The following is a 23,855-nucleotide window of genomic DNA, read 5'->3' as shown; positions in this document are numbered from 1 at the left end:
GAGAATTCAAGATGGCTGCCACAGGTATGAGTGTATCTTGTGTCCAAACTGCATGGAAACACTGGTGGGAAGAGGTTTTGTTTGTTATGGCATGTATAGCGTCAAACGTGTAGTACTTTTTAAAGCGTGTCGGTTAAGAAACTCATGGTTGTGTATCTCGGGAACACACTGAAAGTAGCCAGTAAACTGCCGCTGCGGCACCCCCTCCCCTCCCAAGTTTGGCTAACGTTAGCTGGCTAGGAGTAACGTTAGCACCAAAGCGGTGCACAGTGAGTGTTCAAAGGAAGCTAGCAACTGAGTTAGCCGGATAATCTCCTCTCACGCACCCGTCAGCATTTATCTAGCTAGCTGGTTTGCTAGCTAGCGTCAAACCGAGCCCATTCTAGTTTGCAAAAGCTTTGTTAACTTTGCATCGCTAGCATTACTTCGCCATTATACCGTTCTTATCACCTTCTTGCCACCTTTGAAAGCAATTGATTTGAGTTGAGCCGGCGAAAGTTATTAAAGTGGCGCCCCAAGAGAAACGTGGCCTCTCCAAATTCCAAATGTCATAATGTTTAGCAGGCAAATCCTGGCTAACATCTGCTAGCATTAGCATCACGCGAGTAGTTAGCAAGTTTGCTGCTTTGCGGCTTTTACTGTCACTTCTTCATTTAAAATCAATTTAACTCTTGCCCCCTGGCTTAGAAGATAAGACTAGGGAAGGTGATGTTGTCTGAGGTATTTGCGCTGTAAGTAACGCGGCTAAATTACACATATGTAACGTCAATACTCGGTAACGTTACGTGTCATTCGCTGGTGTATGGGCAAACATTTAAAACGCATAAAACTGCGTTAAATGGATTCCTCTTCAGGGATCAAGGTTATTAGCTATGAGAGAATCCCAACGCAACTTTATCTGTTTTGTGGTGGATATCGTGTCCACCAAGAAACCAAACGTAATGCTATGAAGTCAAGATTTTAAACGCGATCATCATGTCTGCTCTCCACCAGACGAGTCATTCTTGTTGATGCTTTGTTTGTTTTTTTTTAACTCTTCCTAAAACTGAGGGCAAAGATGCATTGCCCTTTATCCCATTCCATTTTCCCCTTTATAATTCAATAGCTTTCGTCAAATTATCCTTACAATAAAGAGCCCTCTCTAATCTTTGTTGCTTACTTTTAAAGTATAATAATTTTTATGTACTTTATGTAGCATTTGTATATTATTTACATGTTATACAATGTTAAGGCTAAAGACAACGACCATTGAAATGTCCTATTCTGACTTTGATAGATGTGTATGTCTCTTTGCTTGTGTTGTTTAGGTCGTGTCCTATATCATAGCCACATGCACAATTGCAGGTCCTGTGATGTGGCTGTTAGGCATGATAATATCAACAGAAATTGCAGGAACTGAAAAGCAATAAAAAATACACAAAGGAAGTGCACAGCTACCTGTCTATGCTATGATTATAACACTAAATGTGGAAAAAAGGACATTAACATGGGACTTTTGTATTTCTTCTGTGTTCTTTTTGTCAATATCAGTTTCATGATATTTGCACAAGGTATATTTTGTTCAAGCTAAAATACATCAATGTTTTTACAGTTTCCAAGTAAAGAGCTAACTCTTCTGGACCCCACTCTGTGCATGAAGCTGTGGTGAGGCTGCAGTGTTGCAGTGCAAGTGCTACATCCTCCAGTTCATCTTGCCTCTCATCATGTCCTCCACCTCTTCCTCCTATTCCTCCTCGGGGGAGACTAGTCCGGAGGATGTACCCCGAGGTGGGGGTACCATTCGAGTCTACCTCCCCAACAAACAGAGGACAGTGGTGAGCTGACTGGCTTTACACTTCCCCTTGTTTATGATATAGTGGGATGCTATATATTAATCACAAAGGTAGAAAGCTTGACAGTAGGGACATGACCTATTACATTAAAAGGGCAACATATACATACAGTTCGGCAAATGATGATAGATATATTTGAATTTCTGCTTTGTGTGTTGTCACATGTTGTTTCAAAATGAACTTCATGTGGCTGTCATTGCTTATTAGTACTTAGTGTTATTTCATATTATCTGTGTGAATGTCACACTTGTTCAAATATGGTTTCCTGTTCCTAGGTGAATGTTCGTCAAGGACAAACAGTGCACGAAAGCCTAGACAAAGCCCTAAAAGTGAGAGGCTTAAGCCAAGACTGCTGTGCTGTATTTCGCCTTCTAGAAGGGTAAGATTGTCCTTTTGTCTGGTGGAAGTCCAGTCACCCTATAAAGAGATTACACTTCTTATCACCTACGTTAAACATGTAGCGGCCCATAGTGTGTGCACACTATGGGTCAAAACTTACAGAAAAAAATTGTGATCCCAGTTTTTGTTTAACAGTCCATGTCCAATGCTTTTACATAGATGGTATAAGGGTAAGTGGGAAAATGCTCAATGGGAATAAACTGTTCAACAAAAACTAAAAAAATACTTGAAATTTGGTTATCTAAGGGTGTTCCTGGTGCATATTAGAAGTTTGCTTTAAAGGTTTTGACTATAGTAACTCCTGCTAGAGAAGCTGTCTGTATGTGCCAAAAGTCAAAGTCCACATCAAAGCAGTTTATTGTGGTTAATGAATGGGTCACTCTTTCTTTCATTCTGGAGATTGGGGTTTGGTTCTTTGTAATTCTAGCGACTTTAGTTTAGCTTAGTCTTTAGATGCATCGGTAACAAGACTGCAATATTAGTGAATTAGTGCTTTACATTGTTGTGTGGAAAAAGGCAAATAATATAAAGCAAGGGTTCATTCAAAGTGTGTGTGCATGCATGCGTTCGTGCAAGACATACAAAGGGAGACCACACCACAAATCTAAAATATAGCCAGTAAAAAGGGTGGCATGACCTGTTTGCAAATATCTTACCAAAAAAACCAAATGACATGTTATAGAATATTTTATCAACGTTTAACAAACACCTACTGAGGGGATGTATTTACATGAATCTGACCCACTGCTCTTCTGCTGCAACAACATCACATAATGCTTATTTTTATTAAATTTTTTCCACACCAAGTGAGGGCAGAGAAAATAGCTAAACATGCTTGGCAAGCTTTACATTTAATCAATAAAATACTGAGGTGGCACTCTACACTCTTGCTTCCCCACCCCCGACAGCTGTCTGTTTTTGCCTCTCTTACTGGAGGAAAAAAATGATAAAAAAAAAAAAAAAACCTCTAGAAATGTAAGGTTTTTAATAAATGGCCAGTACAATCAAATTTCTTTTTCTTGTTTGTCATTTTATCTCTCCAGTCGTAAGAGACTGACAGACTGGGACACAGACATTACTCCTTTGGTTGGAGAAGAGCTTTTAGTCGAAGTCCTGGATGATATTCCCCTTACAATGCACAACTTTGTAAGTAGCCTCAAAACATGCGCATTTTTATTTTTATGGCTTGCTCAATTGTTCTATAATAACAGAGAATAAACGCAATGAGCATAAAAAAATTGACAATTATTGTGGCTAAATTGTAACATGTCAAAATGAATACTAACATGTTAAACATTGCTGCTGTCAAAATGAATATTCTTTGTCTCCACAGGTACGGAAAACTTTCTTCAAGCTAGCTTACTGTGATTTTTGCCACAAGTTTCTTTTTAATGGCTTCAGATGTCAGACATGTGGCTACAAATTTCACCAGCATTGTAGTAGCAAGGTCCCTACGGTGTGCGTGGACATGGATACAGTGAGCAAACGGTGAGCTGGTGAAGTATTTCAAATCACTAAGTAAAATGTCTTTAGTGATTTTCCAACTTGTCAGTGTCTGAGTAACTGCTCTCCTACACCTGACATAGGTTGGATATAAGGGAAAAGATATCTCTTGAATTTTGCTAATATATATATTTGATCAAAATAAAACAATACTGCTCCTGCTATAGAATATGGAATTCCAAAAATGAGAATTTTCACTAGAGTTTATGTTACTGTACTGTAGATTTAATGAGGTCAAACGTTTACAACCACAGTCCAAAGTTTACAGTTTACAGTCCAAAAACAGAGATATAATATCCACACAGGGCAAAAGCATTTGTCTAGCCCAGTGAGAAGTGGTGCTGCAGGTAGTACAGTTAAGAGCGATTAGAAATCAGGAGAAAACTTCAGCACTGATCCTGTAACAGGGATCCACAGATGACCATGATTGTCTGAAAATTTGTCTTGTATGTTGACATCTCATAATTTTTTAAATATGCATCTTTTATATTAGATATAAATGTTCTGCCAATTTTTCCTCTAGGGTGTTAATGAATTGATTAAATAAAAGTCTCTGTTGGTAGATTTGAATTTTGTCACATTGAAATTGTCTTGGTTATTAAAAAAAAAAATCTTCAGTTTTAATGAGAATATCAACATCAGCTACAGAATTGCTCACTTACTGTGTTTGTCAGATCAGGGACAAAGCATGAATTTCTCTTAACCAGTGCCTCACCAACATGAAGTCTTTCATCTGCCCTCCTGGTTTATTATGTCTCATCCCATTACTTTTGTCTTTTGTTTTATACAGGTGTGATTCTAATCCTTGTACAGACGATTACCCACAGATACTATTGCCAGAGAACTCCCCATCCCAGAGCAACCTTGTCTTAACCCCAGAGCCTGCTGGGTAAGCTGCAACACTAAACAAATTACATTCAAATTAAAAAGACCATGCAATCTTAGTCTGTGATACTGAAACTGATATTCAAATTCTAATTGTTGACCATTTAAATTTATCACACAGGCTGGACCTCTTGTCCCCAACCTCAGCCTTTCACTTCCCCATGCCTAGTGGAGATGGCCAATCTCTACAAAGGCACCGCTCCACCTCCACTCCCAATGTACATATGGTCAGCACTGTGGGCCCTTTGGGTGCAGGCATTATAGAGGTCAGTGGTCACGCATGTTTGATTTTATTGCACGTTTACAAGAAGACCCAAGTATATCTGTTGTAGGTAATCAGTGGTACTTCAAATACTTTTTATATATCAGCTCCTCTAGTTGGCCAAAAGTACTTGATTCAACTTAACTGCTGGAAAGATTATAGGTTGAAAATACTCCATGTTGCTGTTCTGCAGTTTCCAGCCAGCGAAAAGTCAAATCCTTAAGTGTGGCATTCTGTGTAAGATTACAAAGTTACCCAAAGGCATGAGGGCAGAGAAAATTTATGTTGTCTTAATGTACTTTAACAGAGGTCAGTTCTTCTTCTCTTCTATAAAAAAAAAAAAAAAACAGTTACTGTGGCTGCACAGCATAGCTTGCTCTGCTGGTTACAGTTTTAGTGCGGCACAGATGGTATTGGATCACTGCATGGACTTTTTTACTGTCCAATACGCAACCCCATATTTTTGGCATTAACAGAAGCATTTTTCTGTTCTTCAATTGAAATCAGATCAATTCTAAACAACATCATCTTTTTATTAAGTTTCTGTAATAATCATGTTTCTCTGTTTCCCCTCCTTTTAGGAAGCATTAAAGTTCCACACAATAGGTGCGGTTTTAATTACTCTTTTCCTCTTGAAATGTCAGCATTTGTCATTACGTTAGAATTCACACATTTTGTTTCATTAAGTGTTTTACTGCTCTTTCAATTCTGAAGGTCCAGAGCCATCATCAAAGCTATCCACCAGCCCACCCTCTTCTCTTGGCTCTCCAGGTAGGAGACCACCAAAGTCCCCTTCAGAGCACAAGGAGCGTAAGCCCTCCTCGTCTGACGACAAAAAGAAAGTGGTAGGTAACCCAAAAAGCTGATTTTCTTTGATAATGTCCAGAAAACATATCATAACGTTCAGGGTATGTGATATTTGTTTTATTTTTTTTTCCCCCCAGCACAGAGGGGGTTACAGAGACTCAAGTTACTACTGGGAGGTCCACTCTCGAGAAGTCACTATTCAAAAGAGAATAGGTGCTGGCTCCTTTGGAACTGTGTTCAAGGGAAAGTGGCATGGAGACGTGGCCATCAAGATACTTAAAGTTACTGAACCAACACCTGAGCAGTTACAGGCCTTCAAAAATGAAATGCAGGTCTTAAGGTCAGTAATTGTGGTTTTTATTAAGGTCTTTCTTCATCTCACAAGTCTTCACCCTCTTTGTCCATTGCTTTCTGTTACTAGTTAAGGTACACCTTGGTTTAACCAACTATTACTATTTCTGTTCTCTGCAGGAAGACCCGTCATGTCAACATCCTATTGTTCATGGGCTACATGACAAAACCGAACTTTGCCATCATCACACAGTGGTGTGAAGGCAGCAGCCTGTATCGCCACCTACACGTTACAGAGACCAAGTTTGACACTATGCGGCGCATTGATGTGGCCAGACAGACAGCACAGGGCATGGAGTAAGACCTACTGATCTATTCCATTACATCATTACATACTCAAAATTGAAGCAGTTGACACGTCAGGTGTTCCCAGTGTAGGAATATGCGTGCTCACACACAAAGACAGTGCAATATAAGTTGTTAGTTTAGAGAGTCAAATAATTTTGGTAATGTTCATCAATTCTAAACTTTCCAAAGATAATATGTGCTAAAGTCTCCTGAAAGAAACATTTTGGATTTGAGTGTCAGCTGGGGAGCAGGAGGCAGACTGAAAATAAATATTGTTAATACTGTTGGGGAGCCTGTGAGGGAGCTCATAACGTAGCACTCAGTTTTTAACATTGGTCAGAATGCAATAAGAGGAAATTTTTGGTGCATTGCCAAAATTCAATGGTTTGTATGTTTTCTCTTTCAGTTATCTTCATGCAAAGAACATAATCCACAGAGATCTGAAATCAAACAGTATCCTTTTATGTCCCAGTATAAGCTTTTAACTTGTTGTGTAAGTGTTAACTGCTGTAATTGTTAGAAATTAAAGCACTGAATTATATTTAGCATTTAAATAGGCAGAAAAATATGGAACCGTCATATTACAACAGTCAGATATTCATTTTTAATTGCTGACTTAAAGTTTTGAATGTGTTAATAACGTGGGTTAGTAACTGCCTTTCTACAGCTCTCTCTTCTCATAATTTCTCATTTGATTGCTTGCACCATGAATGTATAGACCATCTGTAATGTTTCCTGAGCCCTGCTGCTAGACATTTTTCTCCATGAGGGCTGGACTGTGAAGATAGGTGACTTCGGCTTGGCCACGGTGAAGTCTCGGTGGAGTGGTTCTCAGCAGGTGGAGCAGCCTAGTGGATCTATTCTATGGATGGTAAGAATCTTGTTTGGTGTATGTATGATGACCTTGTTTCCACACACACCTGTTATTTTTTCACCACAGTTTAATAGCATCTCTTTGTCAAACCCTGATTTTAATGCTTCACTTTACAAAGAAAAACTATTCATAATGTTAACTCGGGGTTGAGCAGAGATTAAACACACTCGATTTTATTTACATGAAAGAACTTTCATAACTCTAAAAAAGTGAAATTATTTTTCAATTTTAACTTAAAAAGCTGCTCTCAATAGGGCTTCAAATAATTTATGCAGTGCAGCTTTCAGTACAAGAAACTGCCTGACTGATTGTTGTGATTTATATTTGACAATAATCTTCCTTTCCTCATCGGGTTGACTGGCATGTGCTGTACTCCAAAATTCAGTTTCTGGTCATATTCTTTTCTCACCCTCAGTCCCTTGATTGAAGAATTGAAGTATATTTTTTAGAATTGTACTAATTTTTATATTTGTAATGTGGATGGGACAAAGCTATACTTTTTCAATTCAAATGACCTCAACAAGCTCTCCAGTTTGTCAGCCTGGACGTCTCTGCAACAAACCATTCATGCTGCTTGGTGTAACCAGTAATCTTTAATGTCTTGTTTTTTTGTTGTTTTGTGTTGTTTTTTTTTCTTCTTCTTTTTTTTGGGGGGGTTGGGGTTGTTTTAAAAGGCTCCTGAGGTAATCCGAATGCAAGACAGCAACCCATATACATTCCAGTCTGATGTATATGGCTATGGAGTGGTGCTGTTTGAGCTGATGTCAGGGACCTTGCCTTACTCCAATATCAACAACCGAGACCAGGTTAGATCACACTCCATTTTCAGTCTAATGCAGAATATTTGATTAATCCTATGAATATATCAAACAAACATATGAGTGAGATAAAGAGTTGAGACTTAAGAATGAGCGACACCTATTTGTTTGCACCTCCTTAGTCACACTCTCTCATCAACTTAATACTACAGAGAATGATAACATGTTGCTGCATTAATTTTTATTGTATTAATCAATGAAATACTGAGATCATCGTTCAGCAGATATAGGAACAAACACACTTTCTCCAGGCGTAGGTGCTGTGAGGACATCTGTTTCTCCAGGGTGATTATGTGTTATCTCTTAGACAGCTAATTATTCAGACAGTGTACAGGAGTGGTCTGGGTTTGACCCAGTAATAAGTCAAGACAGCATAAAAATCATTGTGATTGATCATGTGGAAACGAAAAGAGTTCATAGTTGGAACACTTTATTCTTGCCTTAAGTGTTTCACTGAACAATAGATGGAAAGGTCGCAATACAAGGTGGTTGTCTCACAATGTTCAGCCTTGTCATATAAAACAGACATCTCTTCTGTGCTTAGGTTAGTGACACTGATTTTCTTCCACTACATGAGCTGCACTGACAAATCATTATTTATGTTTTGTTTTTAAAATCAGATAATCTTTATGGTTGGACGTGGGTACTTGTCTCCAGACCTCAGTAAGCTGTATAGTACCTCACCCAAGTCAATGAAAAGGCTCATCATTGACTGTCTGAAATTCAAACGTGACGAGAGGCCCCTGTTTCCACAGGTAAGTGATGTATTGGTAACTCTTGTGATACTGTTGTTGTTTTTCTTATTGATCTATAATGTCTCCACTGCTGCTTTGGGCTTTAATTAATGATTAATTACATACAAATGTACATCTTTAAAAGAGCCATCTTATTTCAGTGCTTTCAACAACTTCATGCTTTAAATTTCAATGTGTTAGTCGTTATTATAAATAGCCATTTTACAGATCATCATTAGCCAGAAGATCCAGACTTGAAAGTGGGGCTTGGCAATAAATTAATTTTACCAAGTATATATAAGTATATATATATATATAAAATACACTTACCGGCCACTTTATTAGGTACACCATGCTAGTAATGGGTTGGACCCCCTTTTGCCTTCAGAACTGCCTCAATTCTTCGTGGCATAGATTCAACAAGGTGCTGGAAGCATTCTTCAGAGAGTTTGGTCCCTATTGACATGATGGCATCACACAGTTGCCGCAGATTTGTCGGCTGCACATCCATGATGCGAATCTCCCGTTCCACCACATCCCAAAGATGCTCTATTGGATTGAGATCTGGTGACTGTGGAGGCCATTTGAGTACAGTGAACTCATTGTCATGTTCAAGAAACCAGTCTGAGATGATTCCAGCTTTATGACATGGCGCATTATCCTGCTGAAAGTAGCCATCAGAAATTGGGTACATTGTGGTCATAAAGGGATGGACATGGTCAGCAACAATACTCAGGTAGGCTGTGGCGTTGCAGCAATGCTCAATTGGTACCAAGGGGCCCAAAGAGTGCCAAGAAAATATTCCCCACACCATTACACCACCACCACCAGCCTGAACCGTTGATACAAGGCAGGATGGATCCATGCTTTCATGTTGTTGCCGCCAAATTCTGACCCTACCATCCGAATGTAGCAGCAGAAATCGAGACTCATCAGACCAGGCAACGTTTTTCCAATCTTCTATTGTCCAATTTCGATGAGCCTGTGCAAATTGTAGCCTCAGTTTCCTGTTCTTAGCTGAAAGGAGTGGCACCCGGTGTGGTCTTCTGCTGCTGTAGCCCATCTGCCTCAAAGTTCGACGAACTGTGCGTTCAGAGATGCTCTTCTGCCTACCTTGGTTGTAACGGGTGGTTATTTGAGTCACTGTTGCCTTTCTATCAGCTCGAACCAGTCTGGCCATTCTCTTCTGACCTCTGGCATCAACAAGGCATTTCCGCCCACAGAACTGCCGCTCACTGGATATTTTTTCTTTTTCGGACCATTCTCTGTAAACCCTAGAGATGGTTGTGCGTGAAAATCCCAGTAGATCAGCAGTTTCTGAAATACTCAGACCAGCCCTTCTGGCACCAACAACCATGCCACGTTCAAAGTCACTCAAATCACCTTTCTTCCCCATACTGATGCTCAGTTTGAACTGCAGGAGATTGTCTTGACCATGTCTACATGCCTAAATGCACTGAGTTGCCGCCATGTGATTGGCTGATGAGAAATTAAGTGTTAAGGAGCAGTTGGACAGGTGTACCTAATAAAGTGGCCGGTGAGTGTATATCCCCAAGTGGAAATTTTGTTCTAGTCACAAAAGAGAGAATAAAAGCCAAACTTTTTTTTTTTTTTTGTCGGGTGGGGGGGCCCTTGTCATCATGGTAGCATAGTGGCTAGCACTGTTGCCTCAGAGTAAGAAGGTTGTGGGTTTGGTTCCCGGGCCAAGGGCCTTTCTGTGAACAATTTGCATCTTCTCCCCATACTTGGGTGGGTTTCATCCGATCAACCAAAAACATGCAAGTGTAGGTTAATTGGTATCAGTATCAGTGGTTGTTGGTCTCTGTCTGTCTCTGTGTGTTGGCCCTGTGATGGACTGGCAATGTGTCCAGGGTGTACCCTGCCCTCGCCCGGTGTAAGCTGGGATTGGCTCCAGAAGTGGTAGAAGATGAACAAACTCGCTTGTAGATGGGGCTCGACAATAATTTGATATCATGAAATAAAATGTTTCAATAACGGTAATATGATTTTAACATACATTTCCAATATGTCAACATAAATTTATTACAGCATCTGTCCCTGGCTGATGTTCAATTCAGGGTGCTGTCATCATTTTATTGCATTCAAGCAAAAAAAGTGCAGAACACAACATGCTAAGCCGATGTGTCATGGTGACTGAGCCTGGGTCTGCTCGAGGTTTCTGCCTCTTAAAGGAAGTTTTTCCTTGCCACTGTTGCCAAGTGCTTGGGTGTTGGGGATCTGTTGGGTCTCTTTAAATAAATTTATAAAGAGTTTGGTCTAGACCTGCTCTATATGTAAAGTGCCTTGATGTAACTTTGCTATGATTTGGCGCTATACAAATAAATCTGATTTGATTTGATTTGACACCACAGGCACGCAGCCATTGCTCAGCAGTAGTAGCCTCGGCTATTTTTTAGCTGTTAAAAGTCTACCTCTGATTGCAATTCAAACCGAACTGAACAAGCTTCCACAAATCATAATAAAGCAGATGGAATGGTTGACAAGATAGAAGAGATTAATTCAGTGGTATGGAAGACTTTGAGCTATCAAAAAGCAGATAAACATCAGGTTTCAGCAAGCTGCTAAAGCTGACAGAGAGGAGCTTACCAGCAGCAGTAACTCATCATATCTGTCCAAATTACACTGAAGATAAAACACCTTAGCAGTTTCAGCCAGTCAGCTCCTAATAAAAACACCTGACTGATTGTTTTGCCTGATTTTGTTAATATTTTTTTTCTCTATACCAATGCAACTCTGAGCCCTTTTCATATTCTTTATCCTGGCTGAAGCCCTTTTATTATAAGCTTTTTACAAAAGAATAATATAGCCAGCCTGTTTTTTTTTATTTTTATTTATTTATTTATTTATTTATTTTTATTTTATTTTATTTTATTTTATTTTATTTTTTTTTTTTTTGGGGGGGGGGGGTATGTGTATGATGGCTGAATAGAAATTCACAAATACAGATTCACCAGTACCAATTATTTTTATTTTATCTTAAATATTATATACTTTTATAAGAATTATATTGTATCAGTCCAAATTAATAAATAAATATAAAAAAATCTATTACTATCCATAATATTTATGTATCTATAATATGAGAGTGTATTTTCTTGCCCAGATTAGAATTTTTCCCCTTGTTTCCTTCCTTCAGATCCTGGTGGCCATTGAGCAGGTACAAGACCTGCTGCCAAAAATTGAGCGAAGTCGTTCAGAGCCGTCGCTTCATCGGGCCGTTCACGCTGAGGACCTGAACCCCCTCTTGTTCCACACCACCAGGTTGATGCCCCTCTAAGCTGCCTGAAGCACCGGGCAGAGAAGCTGTAAGCCTTTCCACAGCATTCCTGTTCCTCAGAGAGGCCACTGACCACAACCCAACTCACTGTCTGCCCCTGCAGAGGCCTGGAGCTGCACCATCTAGCACAAAACTCATCAACAAACTGCTGAAATAACCAACATTTACTCATTTGTCAGATACTTTTATCCAAAGTGCTTTACAAGTGAGGGACATCATTAACTCCAGGATATGCTGTCATTGTCTAAATTTTACAAGAAGTAACCTGTGTCCAACGCAGCACAAGACCCCAGGAACTTCTGAGAGTCTTCTTTTCTGGTCAGTTTCTGTCACGCCATTCTTTTCCATTATACAATGATTTGCTTGTCACCTCATGTACTGTATTCAAAGGTGTGTTCAATTGTCTCTTATCAGGCCGACCGAGCTAATTTATGAAAGAAGTTGATTTGCATCAGGTAACTTTCACCCAAGGGGAAAAGTTTAGTTATTTGTAGAAAAATATAAAAATAATATATCGATCTGAAAATTGTGCGACCCATTTGCAGTAGTAAAATATTTTTAACTGAACTTTTTTAAAAGAGCAGTGTGAAGATGAGTTAATGAGTTTAGCCCAACAAGGATGCTTGGGCTGAGGCTCAGGTCACCTGACGAGCTGACATATTTCAATTGCTCAGTTGTCATGTGCCTCTTTCAGATGCCAGGAAAGTGCATGGCACTGTGTGTCTGTTAAGCAGTCTTTGTAAAAGACAGGATATTTTGCTGCAATCATTGGGAAACTCCAGTATTTACTGTATTTGAAAATATTTTATTGTTAAAGTACAATGGTTAAGGAGATATAATATATCTAACCACACCAACAAACCGGCATAAGGAGAAGGAACTTCTTACCATGAAGCATGAACAAGTTAAAGCTTGAGAACAGAGATCTCTGGTCTCTGTAAATCAAACAGACCTTGTCTTCCAACATGTAAGAATAATGTGTTACATGAACAGATGTCATCAACCAGACACGCCACTCTTTTACTTCACAAACCAGAAGTCCTATCAACATTGCAGTGGACTTAGAAATAAAAATATCAAACACCAAAAGATCTTTTAACATGTAGGATGAACAGGATGTAGTAAAATAGCCTATCAATCTAATCCATGTTTGTCTTTTACCACAGTAGGAGAGAAACGATTTATCCTCTGTTTAGTCTTAAAACCTAATTGAGTGGGAAGGAGTACCAGAAGCAGTTGAACAAATGAAAAAATAGAACAATCCTTTATCTCAGTATGCTATTAATAGAAAAGCTTAGCTGTCCTGCAATGTACCATACACCATATGTTTTCATTTTGCCAGTGCAGGAAAAACTTAAATCAGTTAAGACAGTTTTCGAAGATTCATTTTCATCACTAGTTTGAAGTCAGAATGTCATCATGGTCAAGAGTTCCGAATAGAGATTAATTGACTTTCACATTGGTTGTTTCCTAAACAACCACATGAGGAATTGACCAACCGTAGTTTATGTGAATGGTTTGTTGTAATGCTGCTTCATTTCAAGTTTAAGTACATTTTCTTCTACACAAACGCACTTCGACTAGACTCGGTTGCCATGGCACAGTCTTTGTCTAGTCTTTGTAATCCAGTTTTAAAATTTGCTCTTCATTCTCTCAACTCCTGCATCATGGATTAACTACTATACTTCATCCATCTAAGTCTGCACACTTAAATTTAAGAAGTGTATTAACATTGACTAACTTGTTAACAGTTTGCTTTGGACTGGATGCATTGTGAGATGTGTAAATAATGATTTGTAGACACTAAGTCTCAAATGGCCACAGAGTGAAACATTTCCTCATCCCACCTCCAAGCCACCCACTGCCTCTCATCTCTCCAGAAGTTGTACATATCAGGGAAATGGTGAACCTTATGTCTCTCTTCATTGTTAATACAACCATCTCTTCGCACACTTGGAGCAAAACACAATCCAGTTGTCTTTGCTACTTTCAGACTGACATGGTTGTCATCATCTTGTCACCTATGTTATATAACAAAAACACTCACCATCATCTGAGTGCCCACGAGTCTGTGGATCTTATGATGAAGTGGGGTCAGGGACAATGTTTGTGCATTGCTGTCGTGAAAGCGACTGGGCAACTGACCAACCAAAACCTGATCGTCAGTAGTGCAGTGTTGATTGAAGAGGACGTGTAATAGCAATATGCTCCTACATAGACAGACACACAACATGCATACATTACGCTCAATTGTGCAGGGCATTTATTGTGTTTGTGTGTCAGGCCTTGGTTCCCAAGGTGCATCACACCTGACAGGAGAAGGTCAGTGATATAGCATGTTGTACCCAGAACACTCCCAAGATGTATCATGATTACTTGGTACAACCATTTTGAACTGTGTGCCTGAAGCAGTGACTGCTGTTCTTAACCTTACAATAGCAGATATGATACAGAATACTAATATTGTCCCCAAAACCATGCATGTTAAATCAGGGCCGCAAATCTTGGTTTCAACTAGACAATCACAAAGAAAGTGTGATAGTCATCATGGTTTCAGGATTTTATGACCCAGTAATAGCCGATTCCAGAGCTGGGAATGAAGTTTTCAGTACATAAAAAAACTGAGCACTTTGCCTGAATAAACAAACTATGGATTTGGATTTGCTGCTGGTCCTCCTGTTCAGGTTCACATGTTACTTGGGGAATTGAGCATTTAGGGGTTGTGGTTTTTGTTTTTGTTTTTTTTTTTTTTGTTTTTTTTATGTACATCGTCATATTTCAAACAACAGATTGAAGAAACTTTAGTGACTGGCATCAAATATTTCTGTATTGCACACTGCGTTTCCCATTCCTGTTTCATAGCTAAGTTTGTCTGTCAATGCCCCGTACATCTTCCTGCTCTCAACTGAATCACCACACCAAAACAGTGTTTTGGTTTGTTAATCAGAGGTATCTCCGGTTTAGGTCTGTAACCAGTTGCCTTTGTCTTCAGGCTAATGTGTTTAATAGACTCAGTTCCATTTGTTTCCTGGGGTTTCTTTGGTACCGGTTTCAATTTGACGCTTTGGATAATGCTCAGGCATTTACTGTTTCATGATGCAATAACTTTCCAATACATGCGAATGTAGAATAGTTTAAAATGATTGAACAAGCTGCCTTACAAAACCATAACAGGGTCAAAATAAATGCTACAGCTGAATGAAAGTTTTTCTCAGTAATGATGGGGAGCCTACACCTTGTATGGTTTTTGGTCATTGTCTGTTGCAGTATGAGTTAAGGTTGACCATGAGAAGCCTTCAACCAGGACCTTGATGAGGGCTCCCATCAAGAGCACAATACATCATTGGACAAGGAATAATAATAAAAAAAAAATCCCTTGCAAAAACAAGATAATCCTGCAAGGAACCATCAGAGGAGCACATGGACACAGGACTTTGTGGCGAACTCTCAGCTTCACTAATCTGTGACACTAGTTGGAAAGGCTGCATCTGTTCAAGTTGAATATCACCAGAATATCATCTGCTTTGTCTCTTCAAATCTGCTTCTAACATAGCATGTCTAAAGTCATCAAGATTGTTAAAAACAAACGTAAGCCATGCTTGTTCAGTCATGCTATAGGTAGCGTTAGCGGAATGGTGCTCTGAGGAAAGGTCCAGTCAATAGATGCAGTCGCACTCCTGTGCTGTTGGGCAGGATCGATTTTTATACATTCTGTTTTTTTCTCAGCACTTTACTAATTCCTGTTGACCTGAAGGTGGAAGCTCACAGTCTCTCCAGCAGAGGAGTGTGTGGTCTGATCAAAAGCTCCAGAGCAGCAACTAGGAGGACCAGAGGTTGTTTTTGTTCATAACAGTAGTTAGCAGTGGATATTTTTTGTCAAGTTTGGACTGTAATGAATCTCAGCTTTTGGTAAGGTGGTGAAAGTACATTTTATTCATGTTATTGAAGGCGGTTGCACAGCTAACAGTGCCTGTTTTGGTTTGATTGTTGGCTGAAAATGAATACTGAGAGAAGAAATAGCAATTTCTTCTTTTAGGTAGCCTCAACTCAGAATTTTCAAGCAGAGAACACATTTGTTCTAATTCTCTCTCGTGTGTTTCTGACCTTTTTCATGGCTTTAAAAGGAACCATTGTGGTCACTGTTTTTTTTTTTGTTTTTTGTTTTTTGTTTTGTTGTTTTTTTTAAGACATTCTAGACCCGTCTGTTTTCTGATGAATAGATGTGACGTGGCTTAGCAGGAAGTGGAACAGATTTTAATGTGTCATTAAACCTTGAAATGTACTGATGTCAAACTAGGGGCTGGGAACCCTAAATGTTCTTCCTCATTCCAGTTACGTTGGTGGATTATGTTTAAGGGGACGTGATTTTGTTTTTTGATGTGTTTTGTTTTTTGTTTTTTTTTTGAGGGGGGGGCGGGGTCTTGTTTTGTTCTGTTTGTCTTTTGTTTTTTTTTTTTCTCAGCAGGGGTTGGGTGGGCATTACTGAACCAGGGTTGGGAAAGACTTTGCCACTGTCTGTCTCTTATGTAATGAAGTCTCTACAGACAAGTGAAGTTCTTCAGGGTAGAGCAAATGTTCAGAGAGAGGTTACTCTTGGTCAGTCATGTTGTCCCCACGGACTCTCCAACAAGAATGTTCTTTAAGACACGGTACTGTCTTGCTTCAGTGTACCTTTGAATTCTGATACCATTCACTGCAGGGGTATTTTTAATGGCTATTCTTTCAAGGTGCGATATGTAACTGTTACTGCTACATAGCAAGTGGTTAGCATCAACGGTTGTGGATTTACCATGCTAAAAGTTATGCATCACACTTAACTCATCAAGAGTTGACTTTGTGGGTGGGAAGTAACATACACGTAAATGTTTCCATTTCTATGTCTGTCACTTCTGTAACTATTGAAGTTAGCATGCTCTCCAAGTAGCCCCAGGTTGGCCTGTCTTTGGAAAGAAGTAGCGCTGTCCAGGCGGCTTAATCTGACCTCACAGTAACAGCTGAAGCTAAGGGCAGCAACACACACCCTGGCCACACACCAAATTTGTTGGCAGAGAAAACAAACATATAGCACCTTTAAACTCCTTGATTACAAACTAGTTTTCACTACGAAAGAGTTTCATTGCAACACTTCAAAATACTGTAAACCTGCCTTGCTGTTTTGTTGAGTGGTAAACTTGTCCTGTCATATTTAAGAGTTGCCATATCTAACTGACTGAAGGCTGCTGGATAGAACAAATCCATCTTTTTAAAAACAAGCTGTTTTCTAAAACCTTTGAGAAATAGCAAGGACAGGAATGCTTCACCATAATAGCAGATCAGGTTTTTGTGTGAATTAATGACATAAGAGGAACTTGCTGTAATGGTTGACTGTATTTTCCGGTTCAAAGTTAATAATTTTGGATTATTGTTCATCTTGTGTCTCGAAGGCAGAACAAGCACCACAGTTACTGGCAGTCCCTGACATAACAGACCTGAATGGCTCATGACACATACAAGATGCTGCCCTGCCTCCAGCCACACAAGGACAGGCAGCACAGGGGAAAACCAGTCTTAATTCAGCTACAGCCGTTCTTTGTTTCAGAACAGAAGTGGGTGAGAGAGCTGTATTGGAGTATTTGGCGTTTTTGTTTTTTTGTTTGTTTTTTCATTTGTTGGTGAATTACAGTACTTGTGTTTATAGTTTAAGGTGTCAGGGTTGTTCAGTTTGCAATAAATGCTATATTCTGCTGTGTATAGTTAAATTTGTTTAATTACAAAAATTGTATTTTTGTGTGTTGGTTTCAAAAAGAACAAAATTATTTTAAAGTGTAAAGGAAATCTTAGTATTTTTTTAGTTTTTTTTGTCTTAAAATATTGATGCAGGATTTATTCTTTAAATAAATAAATTCTTCTGTTGCACATTTGTTCAGCTTTTTCTGTTTGTCTCATGAAGTCAATTTCTGCTGAGACAAGTTGATTTCTTCTATTAAAGTCCTAAATGTGTACACCAAAGAATAAATTAAAACATTTTCACTGACTGGAAAAATGAAGAGAAACCTCAGTGTGTAGAGGAACTAACTAATGGTTGAGCAGTACCAAAAGAGGAAGTGGTAACACAGCAAGTTAAAGACAGGAAATGATCAGCTGACAACATGATAGACAACAAAGCATTAGTGAGATATAACAGGATTAATAAAAGTTGCTTTTTAGAAGTTTATGGAAGAACGTTGCTGTGATTTGTAATGTTTTCACACAAAACCTAGGCCTTTCATACTCACCTAAAAATATACAGGCAACAAGCAAGTTCTAAAGAAACAGCTTTCAACTGTAATATTATAGTTTGATCACACTACACTCACCATTTTATTTCAATGACATTTTATTTGTTCAGCTTGAAAACACAAACAATGCACTTGTGAAATTTTGCATTTACAGAATAACAAAGGTTTTTGAGGGACCTTCACAATCATAAACTAAGATACTAATATAAAAGGTAAATTATTTCAGGGTAAATATGGTCTATAAAGGGAGTGTCAGCTGGGTTATGGGCCAGTATTTTGACCATTTAATTCATGAAAGATTGTCATTTGGAGACTTCGAAATTTACATTAAGATTCCCTGTGTGGAAGCATCCACACACAGATGAACAAGGCATTTTTGGTTTTGAACTCTAGGTCTGGGGCCTTTCTTGCATGTTCTCGCATGCATGTCCAAAAGCATGGACTCCACCCTAACCAACAGTTTCACTATGACACTTAAAATGCAGTTGATGCTTTATCCACCCATGATATTTTTGGGACGCCAGAGAGCCACTGTTACAATTCTTCTTTTTTATAAAACAAATATTATACATTTGATTGGTTGATTAATTCATTCATCTCCTACCACTTATCCATTTCTTGGATAAGTGGCACCTCCCATATGTACCCCACCCACATAGGAGTGGGCGTGGTACCCCCTGGAAAGGGTCACCAGTCGATCACAGGGCCAACACAGAGACAGAGACCAACAACCACTCCCACTCAGACCTACGGACAGTTTAGAGTCACTAGTTAAGCCAAACATGATGTCTTTGGATGGTGGGAGGAAACCCATGCAGCCACAGGGAGAACATGCACAGAAAGGCCCCAGGCTGGGACCTTCTTATTGTGGGGTGACAGCGCTAACTACTATGCCACGTGCTGCCCTCATTTTAATCACCACACTGTTATTTACATCATTATTACATTAGATTTGACACCAAACAGACATGTAAGATCAAGACCTCTTGCCCCACAGACAATTGATTTGCCACTGTATATACTGTGACATCAGTCCACCAGTACCTCTGTCTATAACTTGTAGCCAAGTCCAGATCTACTGATGTGGCAAAAGAGCGTCATGGCGAAACACATTGCCAAAACCTGTCACAAAGGAGAAAACTCTATGAAACATTATAAATGAACTTGTTGCCTGAGGTACATAATTGATTCACCATATTTACAAATTCAAATCACAAGTTCAAATCACTGACCACATAAATTAAAGAAATTTAAATTAATTAAAGAAATTCCTTTGTAATTTGAAGACTCAGATGGAAAAAGACAATGCACACAATACATTTCATAGCATATGCAGCCTCCATGTGGTAACAAACTACAGTGAATCTAGTACTGACAACACTGCAGTAAACTGCTATTCTTCTTACTCGAAAGTTGAATTTAAAACATATTTTAAAACCACCATCAGTTTACCTCAACGATGCAGATGATGATGACAGCGATTCCAGTCATCAGGAAATTTTCCTCAAAAAAGTTATTTAATTTTTCAAAACAATCCTGGAAACAGAAAGCACATGTTTGAGATGAAGAAACCAAGAGTCATATGAGTAATATGAGTCCTCTCAGGTGTGTTGAAATCAGGTCTACCTCTTTCCAGTATCCAAGTTCACATTTGACCGTGCAGCAAGATTGAGGCACAATAGCTCCCCAGTATGTGTCATTATAGAATCCACAGCACTTAAATTGAAACAAATTATGCAAAGAAACAAATGAATATCTTAAACCGTCAAACAGAGACCACAGAGCGTCCAGTAATAAACACACTCACATTCTCCCGAACCGGATCCCAGTCATTCGGCTCAGAGGTGGTATTTGTTGCCACCCTGTTGGTTATTGCCAAACTGTCATTGAGATTCTTTTTCAGCCTGTCAGTAATCTGAAAAGCAAGGTGACATTTGTGGATTATACACAGTGTGTATGTGTCTGACGAACAACATGCAGTGTGAGAACTGGTGGGTGTCACCGTACCTTATCCTCATATACAAGCAGCAAGCATGCTCCTGTCAGCTCCACCAACATCAGTAAGAACAGCAACAGGAAAAACTGTCAGCAGGACACAGTACATTTTTATTCTCTCAGTTGCATTGGAACCAGGATAGCGACATATTTACAGAAACTGAAGGAAAATTCAGCTTTCTTGCAACAATGTTCATTAAGTGAACTGAGATCTTAGTTCAACCAATCCACATGATCATGTTACTGTCACACACTATCTCTGTGAGCTCATTGTGACAGCAGCAAACAAGTGGGATGTGGTGAAAAAAAAAAAAAAGGCCAATAAGTCAAGATCATCATCTGGGAACTAAAAATATCTGGACAAAACATTGTGTTCATCACAAAGCAAAATGTAGGCGATGTTTGGGTGTTCACTTGACGAAAAAGCTTGAGGTCCTCTGACTAAACTGCCTACTGGTCTGCAAAATGGGTGATCACAGTTTCTGTTCCTGTTTTCCTGCTGGAGTCTGCTGTAGCAACATGACCTGCCTCACAGTAAGTAATGACTCCCTAACAGTCAAAATATGTAAATAATGAGTTCATCGCATTGCATTAGTGAGATAAAATCAAATGCTACAAAACAGTAAACAGTTAAGGAAAGCCAGCGCTGAAGAGCCTTAACAAGGCTTTCTATATAATGACCATCAGGATGCTCCATTCATATTGAAGTCTATGGGAATAAGCTCAGTAAATGTTTTCCTAATGAGTTTATGGTCTAAGTCCCTAGTCGGAGCACCCCTGGGTGCTGGGTGTCATACCGTCAGCAGAAGACAGCGGTTCTCTTTCAGAGCGCCCAGGAATCCCAGGAAGGCCACGCAGGTGATGACAATACCGCAGACCAGGAAAATATTGGCCACGTTAATGCTGCCCAAATTAGCGAGGGTCATCTTCAAATACACAGTGAGGTACACACCAAGGCCCAGAGTTGTCACACCGCAGATCTGACAGGAGGAAACAAATGCCACTGTTAGCTGCACACATCATCATCTGAAAGTCATTCAACAGGTTCCTCACTGAGCAGCAGCACTGGGCAATATAGATGCTTAGAACACCATGAAGCGCCTCTTACACAATGCATCATGGAGAAAATTATTATGAGACTGGCACTTCTGTAGTTTTCATGCATCATAATTTTGACTATGCCCGGCTTGTGTCACATTCTCTCTACTTACAAGACTAACACTGATTCAAATTGAAACAACACTCATGATGACTGATGATGAGACATACGTACAAAGCAAAGGAAGTTTGCCAAACACATGGTGTACTTTAAACACTTGAGGCAGGTTTGAGCCATCGTGACACACCTCTGATCAGACCTGCAACAAACAAACAATTAAATTACCATATTTCATATTGATAGAAGCAGTCAAATTGAATTTGTTCATCTTTGTGTCTGTGTGTGTGAGAGAGAGCGATAAAGTTGACTATGTCATGGTGACACCACAGGGAGGTGTTACTGACACATCTAACTTCCTGTCTTTCCTCTCAGTTTTGATGGGCAGCGTTTCAAACACCATTTTGTAACAAGTGTTTCCAGGAAACAGAGGACTTTAAGTGCAGAGTCAGAGACAGGCTAGAGTTAAGGGCGAACCTGTTTCATACAGTCCAGGGTCAAAACCACAAATCCCCGAAACACAGGCAGAAGTACAGAATCACTAGACTTGCTCAGGGTATCCAAAACACACAGCAAAGGATCAGACCATGAGGGAAACTCACAGAAAAGAATGCTGGAACGCTCACTGAAAACAGAAGGGAGAGATGGCACAACTTACATACACGAAGGGGCAGGGAAACAACAAAAAAAAGGTGAAACACATGAGGGTAATCACAACGGAGGGAAACTTGACAGGAAGTGGGGAATAACAAAGACAGACTGGCAAAAAGAAAAAGGGGGGCACACGGAACACTAAACAAAACAGAAAACAACTCAACACGTGAAATTAAACATGAAAAAAATACAGTTCTGACTTTTCGGATGAAAATGTCATAGAGGTCTCTGTACAAATACTGTAAGCTCTCAAAAAATATAAAAAGAAAACTCCCATATATATATATATATATATATATAGTCAGGGCTCCGATCAAGACATATATATCTCTATATATAGAGATATATATATATAGATATATATATAAATGTATATATAGTGGTCGACGCAATCATAACACGTGTTGTAATTGTATCCTCACAGAACATTAGACAGCAAGAAAAACTAAAACATGTAAGTCATATTTATGTACAGTTAAAAAAAATCTTCTAGAGGTAAAACGTGATCTACGTTCAAGAAGCTCTTATTCAAAATTCAAGAAGAGATAAATAAAGGGCCATAAATAGAGTTTAAGTCTTACCTGCTTGAGAGAACAACTTGTTTCAAATGTTTCGTTTGTGAACTTTGCTGCTTTTCACACTTCCCCTTCTCATCGTGTTCTGGGCTGTGCAACTATTTGCGGGGCTTTCAGCAGCTCTTTTCAATTCCGCTTTCAATATGAGCAACACAGAAAATGCAGTGAGGAACAAACGAAAATAAATGCAACAGAGACTGAGACATGTCTGTGAGAGGCTATTTATACTAGGAAATACATGCACCCTCAAAAAACTGAAACATAGACTTTAATTGAAATTATTTTGTCAACAGGTTCCGAAAAAGTGTATTATGTTAGTTAAAAGCAAAAGTTTTAAGGTCATTTAACTTTATGAACTTGTACTACATTAACAAATGTGAACTGACCCAACTAGATAAAAATAACTTCTGATCAACAAGAGATATTTAAGCTTACCCAGTCTGACTTAATTCAAGTTTGTCAGCAGGTTCCACACAAATGAATTGAATTGAATGCCTTTATTGTCATTATACATAAGCATAACAAAATTTTGCACGCCCATTTGCCTTCATACAACTACATCAGTTAATCACAATTATCACTGGTCGAACATAATAATGGCACACAGCACATATACATTTGATTGTGTATGTACTCTAAACTTTGAACAGTCTGTCGTCCGAATAGAGCATTCTTGTGGTACACCCAGCATATTCTAGTTATTTCATTTATTCACCAATATTCATTTAACATTTTGCTGCCACTGGGTCCAAATTAAAACCCCACAGCTAATCTTAATAGACATTATGGTGTAGCATGGGTCAACACAATCAAACTGCCAAACCATAACAACACACATGCTGCTGTCAACTTTTATTTTAATATTGTGGAGGGAAATCCCTGAAATTTAATTATGTTACATTTTACGCAAAATTGTTACATAATAGAAAATAACAAAAAAATATTTACTGTAGCTGGGGTTCAAATCCGACCTCAGACCCTTTGATGCATGTCCCTGCTCTCTCCCCTGCCCTTCCTGTCTCTACACTGTCACAAATCCAAAATGAATAAATAGTTGAATAATTGTTGTCCTCTGGTAATCGAGCAGCCCAACGTAATTTGCTGTTTAAAACATGTACCTGTAACTGTTTCGCAATAAAAGCGCCCCACTATTTTGTCGATGGAAAA

The 23,855-nt window shown here is 39.0% G+C and overlaps 2 protein-coding genes across 5 annotated transcripts; one reads left to right on the top strand and one right to left on the bottom strand.

The window, feature by feature from the left end:
* araf (A-Raf proto-oncogene, serine/threonine kinase) lies at window positions 1–17,905 on the top strand. Of its 3 annotated transcripts, XR_003841082.1 has the most exons (17): window positions 1–24; window positions 1,592–1,814; window positions 2,108–2,211; window positions 3,275–3,377; window positions 3,565–3,719; window positions 4,525–4,623; window positions 4,741–4,885; window positions 5,463–5,487; window positions 5,569–5,726; window positions 5,826–6,028; window positions 6,160–6,336; window positions 6,734–6,780; window positions 7,080–7,198; window positions 7,876–8,007; window positions 8,640–8,774; window positions 11,911–12,369; window positions 17,475–17,905. XR_003841082.1 is itself a non-coding variant. In XM_029510116.1 (16 exons), exons 2-16 carry the CDS (start codon window positions 1,704–1,706, stop codon window positions 12,049–12,051), a joined length of 1,827 nt encoding a protein of 608 aa, XP_029365976.1. In that variant the 5' UTR covers window positions 1–24; window positions 1,592–1,703; the 3' UTR covers window positions 12,052–16,455. The 3 variants fall into 3 exon arrangements, 2 of the variants coding, with proteins under 2 accessions (XP_029365976.1, XP_029365975.1); XM_029510116.1 differs by lacking the exon at window positions 17,475–17,905 and having other exon boundaries at window positions 5,596–5,726; window positions 11,911–16,455; XM_029510115.1 differs by lacking the exon at window positions 17,475–17,905 and having other exon boundaries at window positions 11,911–16,455.
* A 489-nt stretch (window positions 17,906–18,394) lies between these two features.
* Window positions 18,395–22,846, bottom strand: LOC115048774 (leukocyte surface antigen CD53-like). Of its 2 annotated transcripts, XM_029510520.1 has the most exons (9): window positions 22,695–22,736; window positions 21,937–22,084; window positions 21,577–21,661; window positions 21,101–21,283; window positions 20,316–20,390; window positions 20,116–20,223; window positions 19,935–20,024; window positions 19,761–19,844; window positions 18,395–19,430 (listed from the first exon to the last, which is right to left on the bottom strand). In XM_029510520.1, exons 3-9 carry the CDS (start codon window positions 21,637–21,639, stop codon window positions 19,359–19,361), a joined length of 675 nt encoding a protein of 224 aa, XP_029366380.1. In that variant the 5' UTR covers window positions 21,640–21,661; window positions 21,937–22,084; window positions 22,695–22,736; the 3' UTR covers window positions 18,395–19,358. The 2 variants fall into 2 exon arrangements, with proteins under 2 accessions (XP_029366380.1, XP_029366379.1); XM_029510519.1 differs by lacking the exon at window positions 21,937–22,084 and having other exon boundaries at window positions 22,695–22,846.
* Window positions 22,847–23,855: the final 1,009 nt, after the last annotated feature.

This window comes from Echeneis naucrates, chromosome 9, assembly GCF_900963305.1.
Source record: "Echeneis naucrates chromosome 9, fEcheNa1.1, whole genome shotgun sequence".
Lineage (NCBI taxonomy): Eukaryota > Metazoa > Chordata > Actinopteri > Carangiformes > Echeneidae > Echeneis > Echeneis naucrates.
The sequence above is the reverse complement of the archived record's forward strand: the minus strand, read 5'-3'. Positions and strand labels throughout refer to the sequence as shown.

What these genes read in the sequence shown, in the direction of transcription:
- araf (XM_029510115.1), top strand. Translation starts at nt 1,704, where the DNA reads ATGTCCTCCACCTCTTCCTCCTATTCCTCCTCGGGGGAGACTAGTCCG. An exon ending in CCAACAAACAGAGGACAGTG is followed by an intron (nt 1,815 to 2,107) that starts GTGAGCTGACTG and finishes TCCTGTTCCTAG; the next exon opens with GTGAATGTTCGTCAAGGACA. An exon ending in TGGGTGCAGGCATTATAGAG is followed by an intron (nt 4,886 to 5,462) that starts GTCAGTGGTCAC and finishes CCCTCCTTTTAG; the next exon opens with GAAGCATTAAAGTTCCACAC.
- LOC115048774 (XM_029510519.1), bottom strand. Translation starts at nt 21,639, where the DNA reads ATGGCTCAAACCTGCCTCAAGTGTTTAAAGTACACCATGTGTTTGGCA. An exon ending in TGCTTGTATATGAGGATAAG is followed by an intron (nt 20,224 to 20,315) that starts GTACGGTGACAC and finishes CTTGCTTTTCAG; the next exon opens with ATTACTGACAGGCTGAAAAA. An exon ending in GGGATCCGGTTCGGGAGAAT is followed by an intron (nt 20,025 to 20,115) that starts GTGAGTGTGTTT and finishes TTTCAATTTAAG; the next exon opens with TGCTGTGGATTCTATAATGA.